This window comes from Hippopotamus amphibius, chromosome 8 (assembly GCF_030028045.1).
Source record: "Hippopotamus amphibius kiboko isolate mHipAmp2 chromosome 8, mHipAmp2.hap2, whole genome shotgun sequence".
Classification (NCBI taxonomy): Eukaryota; Metazoa; Chordata; class Mammalia; order Artiodactyla; family Hippopotamidae; genus Hippopotamus; species Hippopotamus amphibius.
Genome location: NC_080193.1, coordinates 1,565,383 through 1,587,180, shown reverse-complemented (window position 1 = coordinate 1,587,180; position 21,798 = coordinate 1,565,383). Strand labels below are relative to the sequence as shown.

General features: G+C 63.5%; 2 protein-coding genes across 7 annotated transcripts; one reads left to right on the top strand and one right to left on the bottom strand.

The window, feature by feature from the left end:
• Positions 1-2,924: 2,924 nt before the first annotated feature.
• On the bottom strand, positions 2,925-5,321 carry LOC130858440 (skin secretory protein xP2-like). Its single transcript, XM_057744850.1, has 3 exons — positions 5,258-5,321; positions 3,782-4,454; positions 2,925-3,009 (listed from the first exon to the last, which is right to left on the bottom strand). Exons 1-3 carry the CDS (start codon positions 5,319-5,321, stop codon positions 2,925-2,927), a joined length of 822 nt encoding a protein of 273 aa, XP_057600833.1.
• On the top strand, positions 3,937-21,581 carry TOP3B (DNA topoisomerase III beta). Of its 6 annotated transcripts, none has more exons than XM_057746442.1 (18): positions 3,937-4,521; positions 7,495-7,661; positions 8,668-8,799; positions 9,859-9,965; positions 10,483-10,557; positions 11,616-11,812; positions 12,158-12,314; positions 13,046-13,159; positions 14,167-14,257; positions 15,193-15,347; positions 15,428-15,533; positions 16,202-16,348; positions 16,437-16,610; positions 18,023-18,151; positions 18,517-18,666; positions 18,958-19,058; positions 19,491-19,692; positions 20,300-21,581. In XM_057746442.1, the coding sequence occupies exons 2-18, from the start codon at positions 7,592-7,594 to the stop codon at positions 20,776-20,778; spliced, it is 2,586 nt and encodes an 861-aa protein (XP_057602425.1). In that variant the 5' UTR covers positions 3,937-4,521; positions 7,495-7,591; the 3' UTR covers positions 20,779-21,581. The 6 variants fall into 6 exon arrangements, with proteins under 6 accessions (XP_057602425.1, XP_057602422.1, XP_057602421.1 ...); XM_057746439.1 differs by adding an exon at positions 6,174-6,285 and having other exon boundaries at positions 18,958-19,692; XM_057746438.1 differs by having other exon boundaries at positions 18,958-19,692.
• Positions 21,582-21,798: the final 217 nt, after the last annotated feature.

Genomic DNA, 21,798 nt, shown 5'->3' with positions numbered 1-21,798 from the left:
AAGCCCCACGCGGCGCACGGGACCGCGGGGCACTGCCTGCTCCGTGCCCGTCCTGCTCCCTCGAGCCCGGCTGCCCTGAGCCCCGGGAATTCGTCCTGTGACCCCTCCACAGGGCGGGGACGGGCTCTGCTTGGGACGCAGCCACAGTCCTCGAGGGGCCTCGTCTCCTCCTCGCGTGCGGAGGGCCGGCACCGTCACCCAGAGCCGCTGGCGGTGCTGACCTCCACATTACCCGTTTATTTGGCGAATACTTGCTAAATACGCACCAGGCGACAGGTATTTTGCAAGGACCGAGGGCAGGGCAAACACGACACCCCGTGCCGGCCCCTGGTGTAGACAAGCAGGTGGCAGGCGGACAGCGGGACCGCGGGCGGAGGGCGGGCGATGCGTTGGGGCCAGAGGCGCGGCGTGAGCTGAGGCGCCAGCAGGCTGCGGCGGGCCAGGGAAGCTGGAGGTGAGCGGCCACAGTCTGTCCCGCCCTGCGTTTGGGCAGAGTCCCCCTGGGGGCAAACCCTCCAGGTGGGGAACAGGAAAGTGCTGGGTGTGGAGGGTCGGGGAAGCCGGAGAAGTATCTGGGAAATCCTCGGGTCATGGAAGGTCGTGGAAGCTGTTTCTGCCCCTCTGGGTTCTGCAACTGTGCTTTGGTTTTTCCTTTGCTTCTGATAAACTCATTTCTCTCTGTTCACACCTTTGGGTGTGGAATCCATGTCCTCCCCTCCCCTAGCCCCGTCCTCCCGCATTGACCAGGGAGCCTGAGATGTTGGCAGACAGGAAACCTGGGGCCTGGGGGGTCAGACCCCCAGCACAGCCCCTCCCGGCCCCCGCGGCCCCAGGCACTGGGCCCGGAATCCACCACTGCTCTGCCCCTGGCCCACGCCACCCCGCAGGATAACACCCAGCGACATCTTCAGACAGCAGTGGAGAGTGGGGCTGGAAATGGGAAACGATGGAGAACAACCCAGTCCAGGGGAGGGTGAGACCTAAAGGAATAAAGCAAACGTTTGCCCATAAAACGGACGCCTTAGACGAATCAGGCAAATTGCTCCGGAAACGGTTTCCCAAAAAAACAGAAGAATACATAGAAAATCTAACATGTCCTATATCTGTTAAAGAAATAGAATCTCTAAAATTTTACATGTTCCCACCAAGAAAGCCCCGCGTCTAGATGGCTTCCCCGTGAGTTTCTCTAAGCATTTAAAGCCCTAACACGAGGCCTACTGAGGCCCCACAGCTAGAGGTGAGCAGCCCGGCTCGCCTGTCCCCCCAGTGAAAGTGGGGGGGCTCCTCTCTGTGCAGAGCATCTCCCCTCCTCGGCGCCATGCCCGCCCTCCCTGCGTGCCGTCGAGACGGCCCCGTGAAGGGTGGCCTGGGCAGGGGCTGGAAGGCAGCTCTGGGCCCCTGGGGCACTGAGTACCAGGAGCCTGGAGTTGGTATCCAGAGCAACCGCCTCCGCCTCGCTCAGGGATGTGCCCACAGCGCCCCACGATGCTCAGGAGGAGGTATTACAGGCGCTGCCCACTGACTCCAGCCATCCCTGACCCTGAATCCACACCGCGCACGCGCACGGGGCAAGTTCAGCCCTTCACAGGAGCATTTAGGAGGCAGTACTTATTAGAGGTGTTCCTTGTCGGAGGGATGTTAGGAGCTTGGGGTTAATGTATACACACTACGATACATAAAATAGATCAACAACAAGGACCTACTGCTTAGTATAGGGAACTACATTCAGTATCTTGTCATAACCTATCAGGGAAAAGAATCTGAAAAAGAATATATCTATATATATCTATATATATCTATATATATCTATATATATAGGTCCAGCCAAACTGACTTCCAGGTGTCAAGGTCACAGTGGTATATAGTATATCAACATACCGTAATTAGCCAGGAAAGCAGATGTCCGCGTGGAGCTGACGTTGGTAAGACGTGAGCACAAGAAACAGGAAGGTGCCTTCTGGACCCAGCTGCCTAGTTTTGAAACGTGGCTCTGACACTTACACCCCGTGTGACCTGTTTCCTTACAGGTACAATCAAGATAATAACAATATCTAGTCCGTAATGTCGCAACAAGCATCAGATGCGTTCATAACAGAGGCGTGCCTAGAACGGCATAAGCACGGGGTGGTGCTGACTTTTTTACACTTTGACTCCACTGCGTGGCATCCGGGATCCTAGTTCCCCAACCAGGGATCGAAACTGCTGCCCCTGCATTGGAAGCCCAGAGTCTTTTTTTTTTTTTTTAACATTTATTTATTTTTAAATTTTATTTATTTATTTATTTATTTTTATCGACTGTGTTGGGTCTTCGTTGCTGTGCGCGGGCTTTCTGTAGTTGCGGAGAGTGGGGGCTACTCTTCATTGTGGTGCATGGGCTTCTCATTGCAGTGGCTTCTCTTGTGGAGCTCGGGCTCTAGGTCAGTGAGCTTCAGTAGTTGCGGTGCATAAGCTCAGTAGTTACGGCTCGCGGGCTTTAGAGGGCAGGTTCAGCTGTGGCACACGGGCTTAGTTGCTCTGTGGCATGTGGGATCTTCTCGGACCAGGGCTTGAACCCGTGTCCCCTGCATTGGCAGGTGGATTCTTAACCACTGTGCCACCAGGGAAGCCCTGGAGGTGCAGAGTCTTAACCACTGGATCATGAGGGGTGTGCTAGTGTAAACTACTACAGAACTATGACGACAGATGTCCAGCCTGTACCTGAGCAGAGAGAAGAGAGATCCCAGGAGCTCTCAGCCATCCCACCCACCACACCCAGCACCCGTGCATAAGTGAGGAGGGTCTAAGGCTCCCTCTGACTCTGGGTCATTTGTCCACATAAGGGTCGCCAGGACAGCCTGATGGCAGGTCCCTGGAAAGTCTTGGGGGGCAGGGGGGAACTCAGCTGCAGGGCTGCCCAGGCAGAGAGCACAGGCCAGCTGCAGTTCTCAGCGCTGATGGAGACCCCCAGGCTTCCAGAGCCGGCTACTCAGCGCCCCCTGCGAGTCCAGGCCGCAGGTCCTGCCCCCTGCTCTGCAGAACGGACCCCTGAGCTGGGTTAAATGACAGAGGGGCTCTGCTTCTGCCTCTCTGCCAGCTGGGAGCACCCGGGATCCAACCTTAGCCCTGGCTACCTTAAATGGGGGCTGTGTGGAGACAGCCTGTAGGGTGGCAGGGTGGGCCCCAGAGAGAGGGTAGTGGCAGCCAAGGCAGGGAGCACGGACTGGATCTCAAATGTATCTTGAACATGGGGGTAGACAAAGGTGAGAAAAAGACAGGAATCCACGAGATGGTGGCGTTGGCATTTGGGGGATGGAAGAGCTGCCAAGGAGTGGGTTTGCCCCAGGAGTTCTGTTTTGAAAGTGAAATCTCTCTGTGACTCAATTTCTTCGGCATTTCTCAATCTTAACTTGACCGTAGGAGTTTTCTTTTTCCAGACTATGGATACAAGCAAGTCGGGGGACATGTCCAAGGGAGCAAAGGGGTTGTGTGCACGCCATTATTTAAAAGATATTAAAATAAAGCCACGAAAATTATTTTAAACCTCCCATAAACCTATTGCTATAATACAAAAAGTTACTTTTATTTTCCAATTCATCTTCCAGATGCGTTTCACATGGTTCATTCACACGTTCCACACGTCTCTAGCGCTGAAACAAGCCTGCCATACACACATCTGCAGTTTTGAGGTTTTGACTTAATTATTAGCAGCGTATATGCAGTTTTCATCCTTGAAGGTAACTGTCATCATTGCCGCCCCGCAGCGGGGAGCAAGGGGCTGGAGGCTTTGGGGACCTCTGCGTACCTCGGCGCGGAAAGGGCGGGTGGGGTTCGGGGGCCCGCGGAGGGTGTGCCCCGGAACGCGCGAGCCTCGGAACCCGCGGGCGCGGGCGTGCGGCGCCGGAGGGCAGAGGCGGACGGCGTCCGCGGGCGGACCGGAAGTCGCCGCCGGGGGCGGGAGGCGGAGCTGAGCGGGAGCCGGGTCGCGGGTGAGCGGCGGGCGGCTCGGGGGGTGGGCGCAGCCCCGCAGCAGGGAGCCGGCCCCGGGCCCCCCGCACCCCCCGAGGCGGGGACCGGGGCGGCGAGGCCGCGCCGGGCAGGGTCGGGGGTCCAGGCTGCGCGTGCCGCCCCCGGCCCGGCATGGAGGGCGCCGGGGCGTGTGTGGCTGTGAGCGGCTGGTGCAGACGCGGGCGGGGCGCGCCGGGCTCCTCGCGAGGAGAGGGGCTGGGATCCTGGCAGCGCTTTGCCTCGGTGGCCTGGTCTTGCCTCCCTGGGGCTCAGCCCGTGAGAACAGGGCGACGGGGCCAGCCCCGCGCGGGCGTGGTGGCCGCGGAGTCCCTGGAGCCTTGTCCGAGACCACCGACACCAGTCTGAGTTGCTCTGAACCGCTGTCTGCTCCTCGTTTAAACAGTTACAACCCAGGCTTCTGGGGCTGCTGGCAAGGTGAAGCAAGGCAGCAGTGTAGGGCTGTAGCGTGCCTGCGAAGGAGGAGCTGTAGAAGGGGCGCTTTCCCTGACTCCACAGGTGTCTGCTGAAGTCGCTAAGGTGAGAGATCCTAGGGCTGTAAGTGCTGTGCGGACCACTGCGAGGCCTCCCCTCCCCAGCTGCGTCCACCCGTGCCTAAGACGCTGGCATGGAAGGACTTTATCCGCTGTGTCCCTCCAGGACACTTACCGTCGTGGTATCGGGTGCTTTGATTCGCTGATGACAGGCTAACCTCTGCTCCGGGTGGCTTTCAGCCGTCTTCATTACAGCCCTAATTTGGGGTGTCTGCTGTCAGCATCCTCTTAGCACTTGCTCATCTCCCATTTTGAAATAAGAGGACAGACTTAAGGCCCCGAGCGTTGACAGGCAACAAGATCGACCTTGACAGACCCACGTAGGTTCCTGGGAAGAATCTAGTTCTGGTTATTGATTACGGGCGTTCAGCTCCTAAGAGGCTATGAAATTTCCCGCTTTTGTATATTTAAGCTTTTTCTTCAGGCAAAAACTTCAGTGAATACTGGTGTTGGTAAGGCAGAGGTGTTAAGATGGTGTATCAGTGAAGTTTACAGACCACTGCCCTCAGCTTCTGTTCTCGTTGGCTTCCGTTCTGAAATTGGAGATGTGCCTTGATGGAAAAATAGGGAGGCCCCAAGATGATCACAGGCAATCAGTTACGACTGCAGGAATCTTTTAAAAGGTGGAACCTGGTGCAGTTAAAAAAAAAAAAAAAAAAGTACCTGGCTGGAAGTAAGGAAACATGACTCTCAGCCCCAACTCAGTAAATTTCCCAGCTTACCTTTGGAAAATGGTTTTCTCTGGGTGTTAGTTCGTTCTCCCTTCAGGTGGTTGTACCGGATCATCACCAAGACCCCGTCCCCCAAGATTCCTTGATTCCATATCCTTAAAAGAAGTGATTTCCCCCCCCAATAAAGCAGTGGTACTCAGAAGTTTACAAAGTAATCATGCACTGCTGGAGTATAAACTGTTGAACCAGAACACCAGTTTCTTTAGAGCCAGAACCGCTGGAGACAGGCCACATATCAGATGTGGAGTAGCAACTACGCAGTGACAGGTGGACAAGTGCTCTGAAATTGGGACTGACGCTAACGTGACTCTGGGTGACTGTCCCGTTGTATCCCCTGTCCTGGGTAGATGAGGTAATCCCTTTGAAGATGCTCGGGCAAAATATTTGTCTCTAAAGGGATCTTTATGTTAATTAGAAGAATTTGTTACTTACTTACTGGAAGAGTATTTAGGATCTTTAGATAGGAAGGGGAGTGGTGGAGATGTAAAACCTCTGGAAACTTTGACACCATGGAAAGAAGAACATTGAGTAGGTGAAATGTTTGCAATCCTCTTACAGGTTTAAAGTCAGTTTTTTCTATTTTAAGCATCAAAGACAGTATTTTTATTCTTCACTTTGCAGGTAAAATTGCTCTTTTATTCAATAATCATTCAGTTAGTCAGTATTTGCTCAATGTCTGCTACTTGCCATTAGAGTAACACCCCTGTTCTCCTGGAGTTTACTTATGCTCTAGGAACTGTGAGACAATAAAACAAATAAGTGGATGGAGAGGCTCTCAGGTGTAGTGGTTAGCGCTGCAGGGAAGTGAGCAGGGCTGCCCCTCTGCCCAGGATGCTCACAGAGGCCGGAATGGATGAGGGCTGAACGTGTGCGTTTAGGCCCTGCCGCCTGATCTCTGGTCTTCCAGACCCTGGGGCAGCTCAGCACCCCCACCTGAAGACACTGGTGGGACAGTTACACCATAACTGCTGGCCGCTCTTATGACATAGAAGTGAGAAAACCTAAGGGAACGTTTCAGGGTAAATCTTTACCACCTTGGAAGGGGTGGGAAACTCCCTTTGCTGCCAGTTTCCCCTTCTGGCCTCTGGCTTTTCTGTGGGTGGGGGAAGGGGGCCCGGGGCTGCCTTGAAACTCTTTCCCCAGACCCTGCACAGCCCACGCCCACCCTGTGCCGCCCCTGCTCTGCTTGCCCTGCCCCTCGTGGCACCAGGCGACACACGGAGCGTGCAGTGGGTGCTCAGGAAGCCCTGTGGGGTCCCTGAGCTCGCCCCTGGAAGTGGGGCTGCGGCGGCCCCACACTGGTAGTTGTGAGAGACGTCATCAAGTCGCTCCGGTCACATTCCACCAGCCATGTCCAGGTCTGCCTGCCCCGCAGCCCCACCACCTGCAGCCCTTGCTGGTGACATGAGTACAGTCTCGTTCTTGCTTGGGGGAATGTTTTCCACATCATGTCATGCCATAAAGGGCTAATTTCCTTATTATCTAGACAACTCCTAAAATAAGAAAACAGCAGCTCTCTTGAAAAAATTGGGTATAAATATGAATAGACAGGTCACAGAAAAGGATCCATCCTGTCTTTCCCGTAAAGAGGGAGAACCCTTTAAGGAAGAGTTAGCACCTGAGCCGGGCGTTTGACAGTCGAGCTCCCTTCCCCAGGACCCGCGGAACATTCCAGGCAAACGGATGCATTTTTTTCTTTAGACAGCAATGTCCAATTTAGCTGGCCAGAGCCTGGCCTGCAAAGTGCGAGGTGGGGCAGGGCAGGTGGGGAGCAGGTCAGAGCCTTTTGGGAAGGGCCTCTAGAGCTCTGCTGGGGCTGGATCTGCTGTCCAGTGGGTCTCAGCCCAGTCCGGGGTCAGGAGGACATGGGCGCCCAGCCCGGGATCTGCACTGGGTAACGTGCCCAGGGCACCCTGATGCTCCACCGAGGTGGGGCTGCTGTCTCTGCCCTGGGGGTAAACGACAGCTCCACGGGAGGGGGCCAGGCCCAAAGACCCCCAAGGCTTCCTGGCGTGGATTTGGGGACACAGTCAGCCTGGGGTCATGGGGTCACCTCAGCTTCTCTCAGGCAAAGCTGTGGCCCCAAGCTGGTCTGTTGCCCTGGGCAGTTGTCTGTCGGATGCCTTCAGGTTTCCCCGAGTTTCTTTTTCTTTCCTCAGGTTTGTTTTGTTGTTTAGAGTGACCGGTTCCACTGGAAGCATTGCTGTTTTCTGTGTCTTTTCTCTTAGGAGTTGGCCTGGCACTGCACCAGGGCAGTGTCTGAGCTGTTTCACCGCTGTTTCCCGGAGAGCGGAGCGAGGCCGGGTTCTGGCATCCTGAGGCGAGATGAGGACCGTGCTCATGGTGGCCGAGAAGCCGTCCTTGGCCCAGTCCATCGCCAGAATCCTCTCTCGAGGTAGGAGGGCAGCCCCGGTGCTCTCGGCGGCTTTGGTCTGTGAGCATGGGAGTTCCTGCTCTGCAGGTCAGTGCTTTCTTCCTAAGCGACCATAGCCCAGTGGGTCTGTTCAGGACAGCAGGTGTGCATGAAGCCCTCGGTCATGTAGTCACTCAGGCTCTGTGTGGGGCGATGACCTCCACACTCAGCGCGAGCCAGCATTCCTGTGGGGCACAGGCACGGCTGGCTGCCCGTGGCAGGCAGGCCACTGGACGAGTGCGGCGCCGGGCAGGGTGGTCGGTCACCAGCAGCAGAAACCAGCCCTGCTCATGGGCGCAGAAAGAGTCTGCTGGAAGGACCCCACCTGGCCTGGTCTACCGGGGCCAAGCCATGGGCACCACAGCCCCGAGGATGCCCTGTGGCCGCTGCACCCACACCACTCAGCGGTGCCACGAGGCTGAGCTGTGGCCCTGGCCCCCGGGCCCCAGGAAGGAGAACACCTGGCCTCACCCCACCCTGGCCCCTGGGTGGTTGGGGGGTGCTGGGGACCCGAGGATGGCCAGAGTCCGCCTTGACCTCCCCTCAGTCCAGCGACTGGGGCGGGGGAGACCTCAGGGCAGCGGGTTGAGGAGACCTGGTCTGAGGGGAGGGGAGACCCTGGAAGGACTCGGTCCCCAGAGGCTGAGAAGGTTCAGCGGAGGGGTCATCGGTGGGGTGTGGAGAGGTCACCCTGGGGTTCGGTAGTCAGGGGTCTCTGGGGGAACCTCTGAGCAGGGTTTGAAGGAGGCAAGAATCAAATTCAGGAGTGAACACAGACATGCAGAGAAGGGCCCGAGAGTGTCTGCTCTTGAGCGTGCAGAGGGGGTGCTCCGGCCCCCTGCCTGCCCGGCTCTGCGTGTCTCCCCCGAGAGCTGTTAGGTCTCTCACACCCAGTGACTGCGGCGGCCTGAGCGATGTTATCGCTGACCACTGTGGGGAGGGGACCCCAGCCCTCCGGGGCCCCCGCATGACTGTGCCCCCCCCGCAGGGAGCATGTCCTCACGCAAAGGGCTGAACGGGACGTGCTCGGTGCACGAGTACACCGGGACCTTCGCTGGCCAGCCGGTCCGCTTCAAGATGACGTCCGTCTGCGGTCACGTAATGACCCTGGACTTCCTGGGTGAGCCCCTGCCCCCCTGCCTCCCCTCCATTGCACTGAGGAGCCCTGCCCAGGGCTGCCCGGGGTCCAGGTGGAGCCCAAGGCGGCCTCCGGGCAGAGAGGTTTGTCCAGAACCCACGAGTCCCGAGGCCAGCAGACTGTGGAGAGCGACCTGGCGTCCCTGTCCCAGCGGTGCTCCTCGGTCACTGCGGGTCCTGCACCTTCCCGTGCAGCGTGGAGGCGTGGTGCCCAGCTGAGCGGGGACCTGGCCTGTTTAGGCATTCCGAAGAGGGCTGCCGCATGACCTCTGTCCCACGGTTGCTCGGTGGCGATTGGAAGGCCAGTGTCCGTGACACAGTGGGGCTGGGCGCAGGGCCGGGGCTGATGTGGGTTTGCCCTGGGCTCTGACCTTCACTCCGCCGGGGCTGGACCTCCCGGCCCCTCGTGTGTGAAGGGTCTGAGGACAGTGCCGTCGCCTCCCAGGACTGCTCGAGCCCCCCGTGGGGCAGGAGGTGCAGCGCCGAGGGCAGGCCATGCGCAGCAGAGCCCCGGCTGGTCTCGCTGCCCTTGTGGCGGGGCCTGAAGTCACCGCCAGCAGCAGCAGACGGGGAGTTGGGGCTTGAACTTGGCTCTGTCTGACCAGCGAGGCCTAGAAGGAAGTCTACAGGCTGGGCACACAAGGCCCGAACGCCCAGTGGAGAAGTCGGCGGGGGGACTGGACAGGGGACCTGAGGACACTGAGGCCCCTGGGATCCACCGAGCGCTCTCGGGGGCCGGCCAGCACTGGGCGGGGGGAGGGCACAGAAACCGGCTTCAGGAGGAGACAGGGCATGAGTGGCGTGGTTCTGTGCCTGGGCAGTGAGCCCTCCAGGAGCCAGGAGGGGTGCCCCCAGCTGTGGGGAGCATCCGAGAGCAGCTCCCATGTGAGGCTGAAGCATGGTGTTGGCTCACAGCTCAGGCGGAGGGAGGCCCTGCTCCTGGGAAAGGGTTCTCTGAGCCTCCTCCTCCCACCCTCCTCGTGGGGTCCAAGTCCCGGGAGGCGTGAAGTGTGATTCTGACGTCTCGTGCCCGTGTGCGTAGGAAAGTACAACAAGTGGGACAAGGTGGACCCCGCCGAGCTGTTCAGCCAGGCCCCGACAGAGAAGAAGGAGGCCAACCCCAAGCTCAACATGGTGAAGTTCCTGCAGGTGCGTCCGGGCTGTGAGCGCGCCCCCTGCCCGCCCCCCAGGCGCCCTGGGCCCATGCCTCCCTACCGTTGGCCTGGGCACCCCCGTCGCTCAGCCCCCAGGGCAGGACCCTCCTTTTTAAAATAGTTTGGTGGTGGTGGTTTCCTCATTTTAAAACAAATGCATACATGTGATGAAAATTAGAAAATACAAGGAAGTAAAAAAAGCTATCCAAGACAACTACTGTTAATACTTAGGTGTTTTATTTCAAGTCTTTTTTAATGCAGTTTTGGGGGTTAAGATCACATGGCATTTATAACTGTTTTTTGTCCAAAAAACAGTTCTGAACTAAATCCTTTGCCGAGAGGCTAAGCCAGCCTGACTGTAGCCGGCTCCCTGGCTCAGCCTGGGCCCTGCCCTGGGCTCCGGGCCTCCTAACGGGGCCTTGAGGGCCGGGCTCCACTCCACCAGCCGGGCAGGGGCGCCGTGGTGGGCCCCGGGGGCCGAGGCAGGCGCGAGTCCCGTGTGCTGTGCGCAGGTGGAGGGCAGAGGCTGCGACCACGTCGTGCTGTGGCTGGACTGCGACAAGGAGGGAGAGAACATCTGCTTCGAGGTGAGGCGCTGGGGGCCCGCACGTCGGCCTTTCCGCCGCCGCCTCTGGGGCTGACGCGGCCGGGGGCACCCGTGCGCTGGCTCCAGTGCCTCTCCTCCCTTCGTTCTGGAGATCCTGTGGTCGTGTTAAGATGCACGGGCTCTGCCCGGGGGAGCGAGGGTCCCTTCGCCTGATGAGCTCCCTGTGAGGAGGCCGCGGAGCAGGGTTTCCCGGGGGGGGGCTGCCTGGAGGAGGGGCTGGGTTCTGAGCATCGAGCCCTGCCGGCGCCGTGCAGGGACCTTCAGCCCGCGCTGCTTGACACCCTCTCACACGCCTGCCTCTCCTCTGCCCCACCCCCCCAGCTCTGTCCTCTCCACCGCGATGCCCTCCCGCCTCCCGCCTCTGCCAGCCCGGGCGCCTTCCCCCAGGCGGGAAGCAGGGGGCGGCTCCCAGGCCTGCCTCCCGCAGGAGCCCTGCAGGCTGGGACACCCCAGCTCTCACCCAGGGCCTGGCTCCTCAGGAAGCTGCTCCCAGACACCCCTCTCCCGGCCCCTCCTCTACAGGCCTGCTCCTCCCCAGGGACCTCTGCGTCTGGGGGGGAGGACGGTGGCAGCTCACGGGCTTGCTCCCCTCAGAAATGCAGCCTCTCCCTCCCTAGGAGGGAGCTGCGTGGCCAGGCTCCGGGCGACTCCCCTCCCGCTGCACGGCCTTCACGAACTCTTCGTGTCTGCGCTCCAGGCCCCCAGTCTCCCCGCCGCCCCGGCCCCCACTCCTGTCTGCTGCCTTTTCTTCTTCCTTCTCTGGTCTTCCTTCCAGTCTCTGGAAAGCCTCCCGGATCCCCCGGCCCTCCCAGCACTCCCTCCTGAGAAGACGGGGCAGTGGGTGGAGCGGGTGGACTTGGGGGCTGGGGTCCCTTGCCAAGCGCCTCTTGGTTCGGGGGTGGAAGCCACTGTAGGAAGCGGGTTTGAACGTGGTGGAAGGAAGGAAGCGAGCGAGTGGCGGGAGGCCCGTGCAGACTGAGGCTGCGGCGGGCACCTGGGGAGGTGCGGTGTGGGCCTGACCGCCGGCCGCCTCCCCAGGTCCTGGACGCCGTGCTGCCCGTCATGAATCAGGCCCACGGCGGGGAGAAGACGGTGTTCCGGGCCCGGTTCAGCTCCATCACAGACACGGACATCTGTGCCGCCATGGCCCGGCTGGGCGAGCCCGACCACAACGAGGCGCTCTCGGTGGACGCGCGGCAGGAGCTGGACCTGCGCATCGGCTGCGCCTTCACCAGGTGCGCCCCGGCCCCGCCTCGCCTGTCCCTGCCTCCCCGCAGCTGGTCCGCGACGGAGATGGTCCACGTTTTCAAATCCCTGAGAAGACCGTGCCTTTAGCTGGCACCGAGCACAGAGGTCCCTGCCTGACAAGCAGAGCGGGTGGGTCTGGAGTGGGAGGGGGGAGCAGAATAAAACGGAGGTTTCGGCGGGGTGGGCAGAACCTCTGCTCTTCGCTTTCCGCCCCCCGAGCAGGGAGCCGCCGCCTGGGCCCCTCCCGCACCCGCCAGCCCCGGCCTGCCTCCCCAGGGCCGCTGACGATGGTGCTGGAATGAGCACGTGACCTACGTGTTCCCGCTTCCTAGGTTTCAGACGAAATACTTCCAGGGGAAGTACGGCAACCTCGACAGCTCGCTCATCTCCTTCGGGCCATGCCAGACCCCCACGCTGGGCTTCTGCGTAGAGAGACATGACAAGATCCAGTCTTTCAAGCCGGAGACCTACTGGGTGCTGCAGGCCAAGGTTTGCGTCCTCTCCTGTTCCCATGGGGCCTTTCCGGGTTGGGCATGGGTCCCGAGAGCCTCCGCCGTCCCCGTCACGGTCCCCAGACGAGGGCACAGCTGTGGTGCCTGTCCAGCCAGGCGGTGCTTGCGGGGGCCCGCAACAGGGCCTCCGGCCTTTTTGGAGGCGGCAGGACAGGCTCAGGCCAGACACTCTGGCAGCGCGGGGTGAGGTCAGCCGCCGGGCCCACAGCTGGGGCAGTCAGACCGAGGACGGGACAGAGGGCTATGCGCCACTGACGTTGGAGCTTCTAAAAAATCTTACTTGGAACCTCTTCTCCAAGTCAAGTGGAAGCTTTCTGTAGGATCTAGAGCGTGATGCAGAGCTGCTCTAGTCAGCACGCGGCTGTGGTCCCCTAGGTGGGGCCACGCCTGATGCCACCCAGGCTTAGGGGTGCAGGGGCGGCGTGAGAGGTAGGGCCTCCATCGCGCCCTGAGGACACCTGCCTCGGCCTCGCCCTCCTGGGGCCAGCAGCCTGATCTCAGCGGGGAGGCCTGGCGGCAGAGCAGCCTCCACTCGGGGAGGGGCGGGGCCTCCACCTGCACACGGGCGTCACATGGGCAGGCACAGCTCTGCGGGACTTCAGAGCTGGGGCCCCAGCGAGGGGCAGCTCTGCCTGCCCCCATCCTCCCTGCCGGTGACGGCTCCCCTGGACACTTTCCTGGGCTCTCCCCTCCCCTCCCCTCCTGCAGGTGGACGCCGACAAGGACCGGTCCCTCCTTTTGGACTGGGACCGCGTGCGCGTGTTTGACCGGGAGATCGCACAGATGTTCCTCAACATGACCAGGCTGGAGAAGGAGGCCCAGGTGGGCGCGGCCCCCCGTCAGTCCCATCCGCCTGGGGCTCGGGAGCCTCTGTGGCCCAGGCTCACGTCCCTCTCTGCGTTTCCGGAACAGAGACCGCTGAGAAGGAGGAGCGGTTACTCCTGCTAGGAAGCTCCTGCCCAGGCCGTGGCTGCAGTGCCCTGTGCACCTGCTCTGCGCCTCCACGTGCCCGTGGGTGTTACCGCCTTTGGGGGGATTCCGCCCTGATGGCCCTCGTGTGTGACACCTCAGGCCAACAGCTGGAGGCCCCGGGCACACCCACCGCACCTGGGTGCCCTCCTCCTGATCCCAGCCTCCACAGGTGCACAGACGCCGCTTGGCCTCAGTGTTACCCCCGCGTCTGTCTGTCCGGATTTCAGGGGGCGCAGCCCTGACCAGGCCCACGTGGGCTTGGCAGGGGTGAGGCGTGGCTGTTGAGAGGTTTGGGTTGTTTTTGTCACAGACAAAGCAGTCATCTCTTCTATAGCTGTTCAGCCCAGAGGCTGACAGTTGCTCACCTTTTCCTTGAAGCACGTGGTATTTACCAAGTTCCAAAATGGTTACCCACATTTAGAAGTTAGATTTCTCATTAAAAAATCCCAGGTTGCAGCTTCTCCTGACACACGGGCGGGTGTAGCTACACCAGCAGGCGTGTTGAGGGGTAAACGGCTGCCCCTGTGACAGGCGTTCACCCTGAGGCCCCCGGCCCCCCACCGTCCCCACAACCTGCCAGACACTCGCTCCCGTCGGGTTTCAAATACACAGCTCCTTCTCCTGACTCCTCCCTGTTCCTCCAGGTTTTCTCTTTCCCTAGAAAATTCTGTAGAAAAGGATTTTCTTTTGTTTTCCTTTCCTGGGCCTAAACACTTGTTCATTCAAGTCTTGAGGCCACTGTGAAAAGAAGCGGAGAAGCTGGGGGGATAAATGAGAGAGTCCAGACCTTTGGCCGCACATCCTGAGCCTGTCGTGGCATCTCCCCGCCTGCACCCCTGAATCTGATCTGTCCCCAGGTGGAGGCCACGAGCAAGAAGGAGAAGGCCAAGCAGAGGCCACTGGCCCTGAACACCGTGGAGATGCTGCGTGTGGCCAGCTCTTCCCTGGGTGAGTGGGGACGCTGCCTCGACGCCCCTAGAGACTTCCTGGGAGAGGCACATGGCGGCCGCGTTCAGCACTGCTGCGGCACCCTTGCTCTCACCTCTGCCGGCACCCCCTCCACGCCGTGTCCCCCAGGTTTCGAGGGAATCAGAGCCTCTCTCAGGTTTCATTTCTGTTAAATCCCAGAGTGGAAGCAGGTAACAGGGGAGAGGATTCCGTTTCCCAGGACCGTGCTTAACACTCAACAGTGTCTTTGAACTTACGGGGACGATACAGACCATTTTGTACCGCTAAGTGTCAGAGCAGCCACGGGGCCCTCACGTGTCCCTGGCGGTGCAGTCCCCTGAGAGGCGTTAGACCGTGGAGTGCCCGCTGCCAAGCCAGACACGGGTCCCAGCCCATGCTGGGCCACTTCCTTCCTGTCCCCGAGCCTCGGCTTCCTCTTGAGAAAATAGGGTGACCGTGCTACCCAAGTTCTCTCCCCGTTGTCGTAAGGGTCATGTGGCGTGGAACGGCACGTCTCGACAGCGGCGGTTGTGGTGATGGCCACTCACTCCCCGAGGGGGCAGCCGTGACGGCGTCCCTGGTGCAGGGAGGGGCCCGGTGCGGGCGGGGCACTCGGCCGGTGTGACGGGTGTGCCGTGGCCCTGAGCCTCACTTGCACCGTAGCGAGAAGGGGCGGAGCAGCGGTGAGCCCCGCCAGCGGCCTGCAGCTCCGTGAGCGAGCGCAAACACACCCGGGGGCTCAGGTTGGAGGCTCGTGTGGACCCCGGGTGTGGGTGCAGCCCCAGGCCGAGCAGGGTGCAGGCGTGCCGAAGGCACCGGGTGACGGTGGCCCCTGGTGGGGGTCTCAGCCTTGGATTGCCGTGCGGACGCAGGCGCCGGGGCCCGGGGGTGCCTGCCGTCCGGCATCTGAGCGGCTGAGCCCGCGTGTCTGGCAGGGATGGGCCCGCAGCACGCCATGCAGACCGCCGAGCGGCTCTACACGCAGGGCTACATCAGCTACCCGCGCACGGAGACCACCCACTACCCGGAGAGCTTCGACTTGAGGGGGCCGCTGCGGCAGCAGGCCAACCACCCTTGCTGGGCCGACACGGTGAGGCCGGGACCCGTGGCCCCCGGGCCGGGCTTGGCGGGCGTGCCCAGCTCACACCCCGCCCCGGGCTCTCCCCTCAGGTGAGGCGGCTGTTAGCGGAAGGCATCAACCGCCCGCGGAAGGGCCACGACGCCGGCGACCACCCCCCCATCACCCCCATGAAGTCGGCCACGGAGGCTGAGTTAGGTACGGGCGCGCACACACGCACGCGGGCTTCCAGCGTGCCGGGAGGGCAGGGTGAGGCGCCTCGGTGACGCGGCACCTTTCACGGACGGGGTCAGGCCCCTTGGCAGTGTGGGGCCCCCACCTGCCCCGGCTGCGGCGAAGGGGCCCCCTGAAAGTTGTGCTCCGTTGCCATGGGCGGGACAAGAACGATGTGGCGGCGGCGGGTGTGCGACACGGGGCAGCCGCTGCCTCGGAGGCCCCGGAGCAGAAGGCCGGGCCGGGCAGGAGGCCACGGACGGGCGGGACGAGGCCGGGGCGGGGTGACGGGCTCGGCCGTGGGGCACGCCCTGCTTCCCGCCCGAGAGGCGCTGCTGGTGGCCCGCGTGCCGGGAGAGGGCGGGGGAGGGAGACGGGAGGCCGTGTGTGCAGCCCCCGTCTGAGGCACGGTGGCAGGTCACTCACGGGGACAGGCCAGGCCTCGAAGCGCAGTGCCACCCGGAAGCGGGGCGGGGGCGGGGCCTGAAGGAGCCGCCCGGGTCTGGAGCCGCTCGCGCTCCTTCCTGTGTGTCCCGTCCCCCTTCGCCAGCTTGTGGCGGGCTGGCCCTGGCTGCCGGGCCCCGCTGCTGGAGCACAAGCCCCGCGGCCACTGGGGGCCACGGCCCGGCCCTGAGCCGCCGCGCCTGTTGCAGGGGGCGAGGCCTGGCGGCTGTACGAGTACATCACCCGGCACTTCATCGCCACCGTCAGCCACGACTGCAGGTACCTGCAGAGCACCATCTCCTTCCGCATCGGGCCCGAGCGCTTCAGCTGCACGGGCAAGACCGTCATCTCCCCGGGTAGGTGCAGCCAGGTGGGCGCCGCTCGCGCCTCTTCCACGTGGACGCGCAGCCGCAGGCCCTGAGTGGCGGTGCCCTGTCCCCGCAGGCTTCACGGAGATCATGCCCTGGCAGAGTGTGGCCCTGGAGGAGAGCCTGCCCACCTGCCAGCGGGGCGACACCCTTGCTGTGGCCGAGGTCAAGATGCTGGAGAAGCAGACGAGTCCGCCCGACTACCTGACAGAGGCCGAGCTCATCACGCTCATGGAGAAGCACGGCATCGGTGGGCCTGGGCCCCGGGGCGGCCAGCTGAGCCGGGCCGGGCGGCCGCGGGCAGCCCCTTGCCGAGGCCTCCCCCTCGGGACCCGGCCTTGCCTGGAAGGCCGACGCCTGCCCTCACAGGCACTAACCACCGCCCCCAGGGCTGAGCGTTGGCCCATGTGCTAGCGACTCCCCCGAAGCTCAGACCAGGTCCGCAAGGCGGCGGGAAGGCCACGTCCCCACGGCACCGCGTCCCTGCGTGGGGAGTGGATGCGCCCACCCTGGCGCCCGGAATCTCCCCGTGAGCGTGGGCGTCTCCAGGGCGCACGTGGGCTCGGAAGTGGGGTCGCTGACGTGCACGCCTCACGGGCGAGGGCGTCTCACCGCACGCCCGGGCCCGGGGCTGGGACCCGAGTCCTCACACCCCAGGCCAGCCTCGTGCCGGGGCCTCCTCCCCAGGCACTGCCCGCTCCTAGCGGCGCTGCCTGTTCCCTGATGCCCTGCCCCAGCGGACCAGGCCCCTCTCGGTGGACCGGCTCTGCAGGGCTGCGGGATGACCAGGCCACGGGACCTGGGCTCTGGTCTGTCACTGACAGTCCCAAAGGTGCCTGCCAGGGAGCCTCTCACCTGAGCCTGGGGTCCTGGTGACAGCAGTGGCCTTGACTGGAGGGCTGGGTTCCTGCTGCCGGGGACCTGGGGGCCTGCGGTGGGCCCTGGCGGTCCTCAGCCTGCTGCGGGTGTGGGCGCCCCTCCCTTGGCGCCCTCCGCCCCTTCTCGTGGTCGGGACGTCCGAGGTGTCTCACGGCCACACGCTCAGCCGTGTCAGAGACCTCCGACAGTGGTCAAGGGCAGCCCTGCTGGCCAGGAGCCCCGGGGCTGTGGCCCGAGTGCAGGAGGGGCCGTGGGAGTGTGCGACGCAGCCCTGCGGAGCCACGCGGGGCTCAGAGCCTGGCCGCCTCGTCCTGCCAGCCGTGGGCCTCAGGCAGCAGCCAAGGCAGCCTCTGGCAGCGCCATGCGACCTTGACACCTGCAGGGGAGGTGCTCCCGGCAGCTGGGAGCCCACCCTGGGGGCTGGTCACGAGGCACTGGGAGCTGGGAAGCGGGCAAACCGCGGGTGGGTTTCAGAGGTTCGATTCGGCAGGGAGGGTCCTCTGCGCCCGTGGGGCCGGGGCCCTGGTTTTAGGGAGCTGTGGGTGCCACGGGGTCCAGGCAGGGAGAGGCCACAGAGTTCACGTTTACCAGATGTGAGGGGCAGGCGGCCCAGCTCTGTGACCTCGGCAGAGTTCCTCAACCTCTCTGAGCTTCTGGGCGCATCGACACCGGGTTCACAGGACGGTCCAGGATAAGGCCGTGGGGTGGTGTCCGGGGGCGGGGCTGTGAGGCAGGCGGGGTGAGGGTGGAGCCGCGTCCAACGGGCCGCCGTGTGTGTCTCAGGGACCGACGCCAGCATCCCCGTGCACATCAACAACATCTGCCAGCGCAACTACGTGGTCGTGGAGAGCGGGCGCCGGCTCAAGCCCACCAACCTTGGCATCGTCCTGGTGCACGGCTACTATAAGATCGGTGAGCCCGGCTGCCGGGCGCCGCCCCCCACAGACCCGGCCCTGCCATGAGCCCTCAGCCCCCACGGCCAGGGGCGGCTCCAGCCACACCGGGGACCCGCCCCAGCAAGGCTGCTGGACGCGGGGATGCGTGTCAGGGTCCGAGAGGGGGGGCCTGGGCGCGTCCCTGCGGACCAGGCCCCGGGGTCCTTGTCGCAGTGCCGTTTGTCCTGAGGGACCCTGACGGGCCATGGGGGAGGGAGGAGTGCACACCCCAGCGAGCAGCCTCGTCTTGTGACGTGTCCCGAGACGGGGTGTCCCGGCCGCCCCAGCAGGTCCTCGAGGCGTGAGGACCCAGTGCCGCCCCCCACCCCCCCCAACCCGCAGACGCGGAGCTCGTGCAGCCCACCATCCGCAGCGCGGTGGAGAGACAGCTGAACCTGATCGCACAGGGCAGGGCCGACCACCGCCAGGTCCTGGGCCACACTCTGGACATCTTCAAGAGGAAGTTTCACTACTTCGTGGACTCCATTGCGGGTGAGGCCCGCCTCTCCCCTGCCCCTCAGCTCCGGCAGCCGTTCCAGCTCCCAGACCCGGACTGCGGGCTGCAGGCTGCCGTCAGGATTGCAGCCGGCGTGGTGACAGCACACGCAGCGCACGAGGCTGGGCTGCCGCTCGCTTCCAGTTACCGCCACAGAGGCCCCAGCCCCAGGGCGGCCGTGTTCCCCCGCAGACCCTTGGCCAGTGCGGTGGGTCCACCCAGAATGCTGCCTGTCAGGCCGGCGGGCGGCCCGGGGCCGGGGCTGAGTCCCGTCCGCTCCCTTTCAGGCATGGACGAGCTGATGGAGGTGTCCTTCTCGCCCCTTGCGGCCACAGGCAAGCCCCTCTCCCGCTGCGGGAAGTGCCACCGGTTCATGAAGTTCATCCAGGTAGGAGGCGGAGGGGGCAGGTGTGCGCAGACGGGCGGTCCCGCCACCCCGCGGGCCTCGCTGCAGGCCTGGGCAGCCATGCCGGCAGACCCCACCGCTGCCCGCAGGCCCCAGCAGCGCGGGAGCTGTCCAGGTCCTCTTGCCAGCACGTTCCCTGTTGTCACGCGTACTAACCTGTGTGCAGGGAGTTCAGCTTTTGTGCGCGTGTGTGGCGAGTGTCCTGGGACTCGGTGGCCGGGGTCCTCGCCTGAGAGGCCCTGGCAACGTTCTGTACTGCAAGTTGCGCATTCGCATTTTGCACTGTGTGTTCCGTGTTACGGGCGTTACACATTACGTCTCACACGTCATGTATCCTGTGTCCCGGGGAGAACGGGGTGGGCGGGAGGGTCGAGGCCCCAGCAGCCCCGTGCCCACACCCCGACGTTGCCCCAGGCCAAGCCGAGCCGCCTGCACTGCTCCCACTGTGACGAGACCTACACCCTCCCCCAGAACGGCACCATCAAGCTCTACAAGGAGCTCCGGTGCCCGCTGGACGACTTCGAGCTGGTGCTGTGGTCGTCGGGCTCGCGCGGCAAGAGCTACCCGCTGTGCCCGTACTGTTCCAACCACCCACCCTTCCGAGACGCGAAGAAAGGTGAGCCGCTCCCCGCGAGCCGGCCAGCCCGCCCGCCCCCGGGCACCTGTGGCCCCTGCGCGTGCCACGCTGGACTCCGAGGGGACCCCACACCCGCCCTCCCCGTGCTCCGCGCGCAGGGCCCCGAGGGCCGGGGTGTGCCCGCACACCGCTCAGGGCCCGGCCGGCCAGTCTGCCCCCCGCCTGCTCGTGATTGGGCGACGACTGTAGTCCACTCATCGGGTTCTGGGCAGTGGGGGTGCTCCTGGGCTGGGGGGTGAGGGGGTGCAGGGAGGGGGCCCCACCTGGCAAGGGGTGAGCCCCGCCCCCCCCCCGTCACCACCGTCCTCAGGGAGCCCCGCCCCTGCCCTCCAGCAGCTTCCAGGGCAGCCGATGGCCCCACGTGGGCCACGGGGAGCCAAGTAAAGGGGGGTGGGCTTGGCTAGGGGCCGCCTGGAAGCCCTTCTGGAAGCCTCCGCGCGGGGGGACGGCAAAGCTCGAGGAGGTCTTAGAGACACGAGCCCGGGCCGGTGCGCACAGGGAGAGAGCAGTGCGATCTGCTGGGCGAGGTCGGGGCGGAGGTGCCGCGGGCGGGCAGGTGGGTGAGTGTGCATCACGCCCCCCCCAGGCACGGGCTGCAACGAGTGCTCGCACCCCACCTGCCCGCACTCGCTGAGCATGCTGGGCATCGGTCAGTGCGTGGAGTGCGAGAGCGGCGTGCTGGTGCTCGACCCCACCTCGGGCCCCAAGTGGCGGGTGGCCTGCAACAGGTGCAGCGTGGTGGCCCACTGCTTCGAGAACGCCCACCGTGTGCGCGTGTCCGCCGACACCTGCGGCGCCTGCGAGGCCGCCCTGCTGGACGTCGACTTCAACAAGGCCAAGTCCCCGCTGCCGGGAGACGGCACGCAGCACACGGGCTGCGTCTTCTGCGACCCCATCTTCCAGGAGCTGGTGGAGCTGAAGCACGCGGCCTCCTGCCACCCCATGCACCGCGGGCCCGGGAGGAGGCAGGGCCGGGGCCGGGGCCGCGGCCGAAGGCCAGCAGGGAAGCCGGGCGCCAGGCGGCCCAAGGACAAGATGTCAGCCCTGGCCGCCTACTTCGTGTGACGTCTCTGCCCGGGCTGCACACGGTGTCCTCTAGGCTACAGAAATCATTAAACACATTTTCTCCTCCAGAACAAGCGCTCGGGACCTCGCCTGCTGTCAGAGGGCTGTGCCCGTCCCCACTGGCCCTCTGGCCCTGTCCCCTCGCCTCTCCCTCGTCCTGCACACACCCCCTGAGTGCTGGCTCTGCCCACGTCCTGCAGGGAGGCCACCGGGCATGGGACGGGGAGCAGACCCAGCCCGAGGCTCCCGCCGTGCTCCAGTGCGTGTGAGACACGTCACAGTGGCTGTGCGCACATGTCGGGGGCGCCTGGAAGGCCGGAAGCCACCCACTGTCCTAGGCGGGAGGAGGCGGCTGGGAGAAGTCCCCCCCGGACGCTGGCCCTCACTCCCACCCACTGCCCGGGGCCAGACCCCCGCTGCCCACTTGGCATCTCTGAGCAGGTCTGAGTGTGGGGCCTGCCCCCGCCCCGGGCCTGTTCCCATTCTGGTTCTCAAACACCCCTCCTCTAAGACAGAGGCAGGCAGCAGCTTACGTGAGGGAATCGCCCATGTGCCACGTGGAGAAAGTACCCCACAAGCCACACCTCCCTGCAGGCTGCCACCTGCCGCCTTCCCATGCCTGCCCAGCCCGAGGGGCACCCACGTTAGGCCACCAGGCCTTAGGATTTCACCCCCTGCCCAGGCTCCGCCGCAAGGGAGCTCCACAAAACATGTCTCCGAGGCTGCGTGACAGGCAGGTCAGAGCCCTGCTGTCTGCACACGGACCACTACCTTGGTTGCAGATTTAGCCTGAGAGGCTGGAGCTTGGGGGCCAGGTGGGGGGGGTGGGGGGAGACATGGGGAGGCGCCTTTCACAAGGGTGGGAGCAGAGCCCGGGGCTGTGGGGGGGTGGAATGCAGAAGAGGGGTTGGCACGCGTCAGGGCTCACAGGCATGTCCTTGGCTCCTGGCCAAGCGGCGGGACCCTCTTCCCTGCCATCTCCCAGCGCTGGCCTCAAATGGGGTCAGTGCTCCGAGGAGT